The sequence below is a fragment of the Furipterus horrens genome, unplaced genomic scaffold, assembly GCF_987537825.1.
Source record: "Furipterus horrens unplaced genomic scaffold, mFurHor1.1.pri manual_scaffold_17, whole genome shotgun sequence".
In the NCBI taxonomy this organism is placed as follows: Eukaryota; Metazoa; Chordata; class Mammalia; order Chiroptera; family Furipteridae; genus Furipterus; species Furipterus horrens.
Window position 1 is genome coordinate 110,965,353 of NW_028327187.1, and position 8,594 is coordinate 110,973,946.

General features: G+C 41.3%; 1 protein-coding gene across 1 annotated transcript in view; it reads right to left on the reverse strand.

The window, feature by feature from the left end:
- The window catches only part of REPS2 (RALBP1 associated Eps domain containing 2), a 198,116-nt gene extending 191,039 nt beyond the window's left edge, over nucleotides 1-7,077 (reverse strand). The window contains exon 1 of the mRNA XM_090264169.1: nucleotides 6,820-7,077. Coding sequence (XP_090120295.1) covers nucleotides 6,820-7,077 — 258 coding nt within the window. The remainder of the gene's footprint in view (nucleotides 1-6,819) is intronic.
- Nucleotides 7,078-8,594: the final 1,517 nt, after the last annotated feature.

Here is an 8,594-nt window from a genome sequence, read left to right on the forward strand (position 1 = left end):
AAAATTCATTATAAATCAATAGATAACTAATACAGTAACCAACAAAGGGGGTGACCAACAATCTTAGTTGACCTAGGACAATCCTAGTTTGAAAACTGAAACCCCAGCATCCCAGAAAACCCCTCAGTCTGAAGCAACCCAAGTCTGCTGGTTGCTGCTATGATCTGGATGTATTTGTCTCCCACAAACTTCAAATGTTGAAATCCTAATGCTCAATGTGATTGTATGAGAAGGTGGGGCCTTTGGGAAATGCTTAGGCCAGAAGGGTGGAGCCCTCATGGATGGGATTAGTGCCCTTATAAGAAGAGGCTAGAAAGCTCTCTAGCCATTCCCACCATGTGAGGACAGGGCACAAAGGTGCCTTGATCTTGAACTTTCAGCCTCCAGAACTATGAGCAATAAATATTAGTTGTCTATAAGCCACCAGCCTGTAGCAGTTTGTTATAGCAGCCCAAACAGACTAAGACAATTGCCCACCAAGAAACATGTACCAAAGAACATAATGATATAAATACAAAATACTAGACACTTGCCTTTAGAAAACGAATAGAAAGTTTCCAAATACCTGGAAAGGAATCAAACGCCCTATAAAAATTTTCCAATAATTAGTGAAACAAGTCAATATTTCCTCAAAACCAATTTTCTATACCCTTAAAGTAGGGCTGTCCCTAGTTATGAGTATGAAACTAGGACAATGTTCAAACCCATCTTGTATTTCTAGTCTTCACTTTATTACTTTTTTAATCTCCCTATTGGTTTCCCCAATAATTCTAAATCAGTTCTCAAACACTATTATCTTAAAGACTGCCAATGGCTTGATTGCATGCAACCATCACTCAGTCTTGTGGATTGACCATACACCGCAGTAACTTTTCCGCCCATATTAAATTCTTGCATGTTCCCATCTCTAACCATGCCCATATTTCTTTCTTCAATATAAAACCTATGAATCATATGATGTCTGAGACTTACTTCAGGATAATAGAAGGGGAAGAGAAGAAAGGTAGGAATGCAGATGGAATGGAATTGACCACATACTGATGGTTGTTGAGTCTGGGTAGCAAGTGCAGACAAATTTAATGTAGTGTACTTTTCTCTCCACTTGTTTTGAGATTTTTCATTTCAAAAAAGATGAGAAAAGAGCAAGCCTATGAAAGCCTAATCAAAGGTCCTCTAACACTCTCAAAAATATCTGTGTGCATTTTGCTATCTATGAAGGTATTTTTAATATCCATACATGTTTAGAACAGTCCCCCAGTCATATGACATTCTATATAAAGAGAAATGCCACCTACTTCCCTTAGGCATAAAGGTCTCTACAGCACCATAATGATGAGTCATTGTAAGAATAGGTAATGAAAATTGTTAAAAAGGAAACACAAGGCCCTGACCAGGTAGTTCAGTTGGTTAGACTATCATCCTGATACGCCAAGGTTGCGGGTTTGATCCTCAGTCAGGGCCTATATAAGAATCAACCAATAAATGCATAAATAAGTAGAACAACAAATCGATATTTCTCTCCCTTCCCTTTCTTCCTCTTTCTCTCTCTTCTTCTCTCTCTCTCCCCACCATCCCTCAAATATCAATAAAATTTTTAAAAAGGAAACATAAATTAACTAGAGCTACATGTGTCAACAAGGATGAACCTCAAAAACAATGAAAGGAAAAGCAAGTTGCAGATTACAAGGAGTATGGTACTCCTCATTTTAAGTTGAAAAGCTATACAAAACAACATTATTTTAGTGACACACACATATATAAACTAAGAATTAAAAATTGTTACACATACATGTATATATACATACACAATATATGCACATGTACATATAATAATTAAAGGCTTTTCAAATCATGCACACCAAATTCAGGACAGCAGTAACCTCTAGGGTAGGGATGGAGGAAAATGGGACCAAAAAAGGGGTCACAGGAAACTTTCAAACTAACTGGGCCGTTTTACTTCTTGTGCTGAGTGCATACATCGTTATTTATTGGGTAAGGCTTTAGTTTCACACAACTGAAATGTCTTTTTTATAAAATAATAGAGTCAACAAGAAACAATTATGCAAATATCCTCCTTTTAATCAGACAATGGTTTGGCTCTGGAACTTACTATATCTGCTGGCATTCATTCTCTTTTCAAAAAAAAAAAAAAAAAACTATCTAAAATAGCATATATTCCTAGTTACTGTTTTAGTATGCTGTCCTCCATCTCCCTAAAGTATATGCTAGAAAGGGATATGATATAAAGATGCAAAAATTAAAAAATTGTTTCATTTGCATTTTTAAAAATAGTTCTGACTAATAATCTACAACAGGAAAATGTTCACAAGGATTTTGCCTTTGGCCTATAGTTTTCTTTAATGATGAAACAGTTGCTTCAAAGAATTGCAAGAAAACCTCTAAATATGACTTCTTCCCAAAGGAAAGGCCTCATGTGGAGGAATTTTTAGAATATCCCATACTTCTCACAACTTTGTTTTACTTCATCTCAATCAAAGCTGCTTAAACAATCAGACATTACTTACTGGCTTTTCTCCCATTCATTGATTTCCCCTGATAATACAAAATCAACAGAGTTTTATAACTATTCCCCTTAATGTCTAAGAGTTAAGCATCAAGTAAGACATAGAAGGACAAAAAACATATGGTCTCATATATATGTGAAGTCTAAAAACCAGCCAACCAGCCAACCAACCAACCAACCATGCCCCAACTCATACGTAGAACAAATTGCTGGTTGCCAGAGGGGAGAATGGGTAAAGGAGGGTCAAAAGGTACAAACTGCCAGTTATAAAATAAATAAGTTATGGGGATGTAATGTAAAGCATGGTGGCTATAGTTAATAATACTGTATTGTATACCTGAAAGTTGCTAAGAAAGTAAATCGTAATAATCTCATCACAAGAAAAAAAATGTGACTCTGTGGCAGTGGATGTTCACTAGACTTATTATAGTGATCATTTCACAAAATATACAAATATCAAATCATTATGTTGTATACCTGAAAGTAATGTAATGGTATGTGTCAATTACATCTCAATGAAAAATAAAGACACTATTTCAAAACAAGAGTTAACTATAAATAAAAATAACAATAATTATAATGACTACTTGAAATATGCATAGCATTCCCAGAGACTAAGATATCATCCTAAAAGATAGATATTATAAAGGAGTCTATACAGTTTGTTAATTCATTATGTCAAACAAAAAAACTTGCCAGTTTAAGGTAGACATTTTATTTATAGATGTTACATTTCAAATCTTTTCTTACTCAAACTCTGAAAAATAAAACCATTGGCATTGGAATGGAAGCTCCACGAGGACAGGATTTGTGTTTGATTCATTGCTATAAACTTAGCAGCTAGAATAGTGTCTGTCTGAAACACAATAGAAACTCAAATGCCTCAGATACCCTTCAAACCCAAACCTGATTCCTACCATACATACACTATGCCTTCTAGTACAATGCTCGCTTTGAATACCAATGAGATACTTCATAACTGGGAAACCCACCACTCTAACATTTCCAGTTCTTTGTCTTAAAAAATATTAAACAAAAGCTATTTACCAGTTTCTAAGACATTGATATTTTCCTTTTCTAATTTAAGTGTTTCATTCTACCATTTTTCTACCTAGTACTAAAATCCTGCTTTTAAAATAAATCAGCCCTGGCTGGTGTGGCTCAGTGGACTGAGCACCGGTCTGCAAACCGAAGGGTTGCCAGTTCAATTCCCAGTCAGGGCACATGCCTGGGTTGCAGGTCAGGTCCCCAGTTGGGGGTGTATGAGAGGCAACCACACACTGATATTTCTTGCCCTCTCTCCCTCCCTCCTTTCCCCTCTCTCTAAAAATAAGTAAATAAAATCTTTTTAAAAATAAATAAGTAAAATAAATCACATGAAGATAAATTCTCTTATAGTCCAAAAGGTTTTTTAAATTCGGCTATATGTTGCATTAAAATAATTCAAGATGGCAAATAAGCAACATGAAAAGATGCTCAAAATCATATGTCATTAGGGGATTGCAAATTAAAACAACAAACAGATATCACTACACACCTATCAGAAAGGCCAAAACCCAGAACACTGACAACACCAAATGCCGACAAGGATGTGGAACAGCAGGAACTCTCATTCATTGCTCAGGGGATTGCAAAATGGTACATCCACTTTGGGAAAGTTTGGCAGTTTTTTACAAAACTAAACATAATTTTATTATATGATTTAGCAATCTTGGTCTTTGGTATTTACCCAAAGGAGGTGAAAACCTAAGTGCACACAGATGTTTAGAGCAACTTTATCCATAATTGCCAAAACTCAAAAGGAACCAAGATGTCCTTCAGTAGGTATGTGTATAAATAAACTGTGGTCCATCCAGACAATGGAATATTATCCTGCACTCAAAAGAATTGAGCCATTAGGCTATGAATGGACATGGATGAATCTTAAATGCATATTACTAAATGAAAGAAGCCAATCTGAAAAGATTACATACTGTATGATTCCAACTATAAGAGAATCTGAAAAAGGCAAAGTTATGGAAAAAGTAATAAGATCAGTTGCCTGCCAAGGTTTGGGGGTAAGAGGAAGGGATGAAGCACAGAAGTGGAACACACAGGATTTTTAGGGAAGTGAAAATAGTCTGTATGATATTATAATGATGGATACACATAATTATACATTTGCCCAAATCCATAGATTATACACCACCAAGAGTGAACCGGACTGTAAACTATGAACTCTGGGTGATTACAACGTGCCAGTGTAGGTTCATCAGTTGTAACAAATGTATCACTCTGGTGGGGGATGTTGATCACAGGGATGGCTGCGCAGGTGTAGGGTCAGGGGGGATATGGGAACTCTGTGCCTTCCTCTCAATTTTGCTGTGAACCCCAAATTTCTCTGAATAAATAAAATATTAAAATACATGTCTATATTTAATAAATATATTTTATATATTTCAACTGAAAAAATCCCTAAGGTAATTCACTCCCATAACAAAGTAACAGGTGTATCGTGGTTTATTTTTATTCCAAAGAGGAGACAAAATTAAGTATTTTCACATTATACTTAATCCAGATAAGATTTTCACCCGTCCTGAAACATTATGGTAATTTTATCTGTATGCTTATTAAGAATATCTGGCTGTTACCATAGAAACTACCAGAGCTGGTTAGTGACTCCAGGATTTGAGCAGTTATACCTGTTGGGCCACTTAATCTTGAACTTATAAGTTCCTGTTCAACAGGGAAAGGCTAAAAACATCTACATTTGTTTTAAAGAATGGCTAATACCTTCAAGGTGAATGAAGATGTGTGTGCTCATACATACACATATAGACATTCAGATATACCACACAGCACCAAAGAGGCTGGTAAAAATTAAGTGGTTGCCAGCTACTAGCTTTCTTTTAATCCCTTCTGACTACATTTCCCTATCCAGGATGCCTTTCCTGTTAATTTTCACCTGCAAGAAGAATATTGGATTACTGCAATTGTGTTAGGTTAATGGGGAAGGGTGTATTTTGTTTTGCTGGGCTGAAAGGGGGAGCTTAAAGCTCTGAGATTTACTACAAGCAATCTTCTAGGGAGGTCCCCTTTTGCCAGTCTTCTTGCAAGCAGGTTTCGACCAAACATGAAGAATGAAATCTCATTCATGCAAAGGTACTGTGCCTTGGGTTCTTCTTAAATTATCTATAAGTCAAAAGAGCATCGGTTCTGACACCAGGAAAGCCCCCTCGCCCCCTCCCCAACTCCTAAGGAGTCGTCACCCAATATATTCAGATTTAATATAGAGACTTCTTATCACACTCCATGTATTACTAACAACAAAATAAGCCTTACTAGGTGCCCAGCTCTCACCTGCTGTGTGGCCTCAGTCACTTATTCCTTTTCAGTTGAGAAGCAGTGACAGCATTTAATAAATTTAATACACTAGGGTGTTTTCTGAGGGCCCGATGTAGTAACCATGGTTTGTTTTTAATGCACTGATTTTTCTCTACTTGGTCCAGCTCAATTGCTCAACAGCAGTGGCAGAACTGCCTACATATCAAGGACTTCTTAAAGGACAATCAACCATGGTAAATTCTGTGAATACTAATTATATTTTCATAAATCCTGAATTCTAAAAGGTGAAAGACTACAGAGCAGCTGAAGTTATGGTCACAGACAGGCATATGCATGCTCCAGCAATATTTTTAAAAATACCTACAAGCAATGATATTTACAAGTGAACCATAAAACCTTCTGTGCGCCTTTGGAACTAGATTTTAAAGTACCACTCCCCACTCCAGGTATTCAACTGATGGCTATTGCTTTTAAGAAAAAGCTTCATTTCACGTTTTGAGGCTGATATTAAGAATCTCATCACCATTTAGTGCTGGTAACAGCAAAAGACAAAGTGCTTATCAAGTAGTCTTTCTCCAAGCTCCAAGGAAAGCATGAGACAAAAACAGCATCTGCTGTGGATCATCCCCTCCTCCTTTTCCAGGTTTGGAGCAGCCAAAAGAAGGTAGGTAGCTACGACACACGTTGCTTTCCAATTCTGGTTTCAAGTCCAAGTAATGATACTATGGGTAATACAGCTGTCACCCACAGTGGACCTATGGGGTCCACCTCGGGCCCTAAATAGACTTGGCTCTGCCCTGCCAGACGTCCTTTTGCCGCCCTGTGTCCCCACTCTGCAACTTGTCAATACGGCTTTCCAGTTTAATACTAATATTAGGAAATACGTTAGTGGGCAACATACATAGTAGATATGTATACAGAGCAGACAACATTTAGTCCTGGGACCCAGGCCCTATACACACACACAGCACACATCCTTGAAGTTCAGATCCCAGCACGGCATCCCAAACGCACACGCCTTCCCATCCACCCAAGAGAGGGGAAGGCAGGAGCAGCAAGAGGTTAAACCAGACGCCAGCCAAAGCAAACACCACTTCCAGAACAAGGCAAACTTTGGGTTTGAGCGGGTGCAGAGCCCCAGAAATGGCCGGAGGAGGGAAGGGAGTACCAGTCTGTCCCAGGGGAGGAAGAGGCTGGTGTCCCCCGGAGGACAAGGGCGTCGCCACCATTCCCGGCTGTTAAGCCCATTCTCTGCGACCTGGCAGAGGCCTCCGGGTCCCAGTGGGCAGCCTTGCCGCCCCAACCCGCCTCTTGCCCCACAGAAATGATCCCCACAGACCCGCAGGGGCGCGAGGACCTACCTGGTGCAGCGTCTCGGCGGGCAGCTGCGACGCCCGGAACAGGTCGGCCACGGGGCCCGCGGCTGCCGTGGTTGCGCCGGGGGCAGCCCTGGCGGCGTCAGGGGGCCCGGACCCGGGGCCCCCGCTGGCAGCACCGACGCAGCGCGCGAAGAGCTCTGAGTAGCACTGCTGCTCACCATCGCTCAGCAGCAGCGGCGGCCCGGAGCCACAGCCTGCGCTCGGCGCCGCTGCCGCCTCCATGGGGCCTGGAAAGAGGCCCAGCGGAGCACCGTCCCCGGTTGGGGAGTCTCAGCCTTCACCACAGCCTTCGCTGCCTCAGCCTTGGCCTTGGCTGCCGCCGCCACCGCCCCCACGCCCCGCAGCTGCTGCGCGGCCGCTTCCTCCGGGCGCCCGCCGGCCCCGCCCCCGGACTTGAATGTTGTGCCTCCGCGGCGAGGCACATGGAGACAGGCGCGGCGTGGACCAATCGAAGCCTGGGATCGCACCCCGGCCCCGCCCCGCTGCCCCGCCCGCGCCTCACCTGGTATCTCCAGCGCGCTTCCCGCCCCGCTCAGGGTCACCAGCGCCACCTCACTGCCCGGCCCGAGAGGGGCCAGCGCCGTTCCGCGCCCACGCAGAACTGGAGGGGCGTCTTTGGCTCTCCGCTGCGGTTGCTTGGAAGGGGACCCACATGGAGAACGGGGCCAGGGAAGGCTATGGTGTTTTCTTCCTAGGATGCTGGGGCAGGTGTCCTGTCAAATCCACGTTGTACCCTTCCCAGGAAAGGGACGACGTATGGGAAATTAGGCTTCCCTTTTTCCACCGCAGTACTGCTTAGGTCCTGAAAAGCTGAAAGATAGAGATCTCTATACGAATGGGGTCCCACTGACTCCCCATGGTGTTCAGGGTGGCGAGAGGTTTAGGTCACTTTCTGAGGGATAGCTCAAACCTGGGGTTCAGCCTTGAAAAGGAATGACATCCGTTAGTGTTAAAATACTAGAGTAATAGGATTTTAAAAATGCCCTGGGAAGAACTGCACATGTATATGCATTAAGCCTCGCTGGGAAACACTAATCCAAAGGAAAAAAAAAATCAGTCCACGGTTATGCACTAATAAAAAATATTTTAGAATTTGACTTAATAGAGGTATATTAAACTCTCACCCCAAATAGTTTTACTTTAATTGAAAACAGAAAACAAACAACATCTCAAGAAATAGCACCGATGATATATACTCTAGTGTTTTGGTCAAATGAAATAAGGACCAAGGACAGGAGAAGAAGAAAGACATCAGCAGATGGTTGAAGGGGAAGATACATAAGAGAAAGAAAAATTATGTAACTTCATAAATTATGGCCAAACTAATATTTCCCTTTTGGGATCTAAAGAAATGAAATAGAGGACAG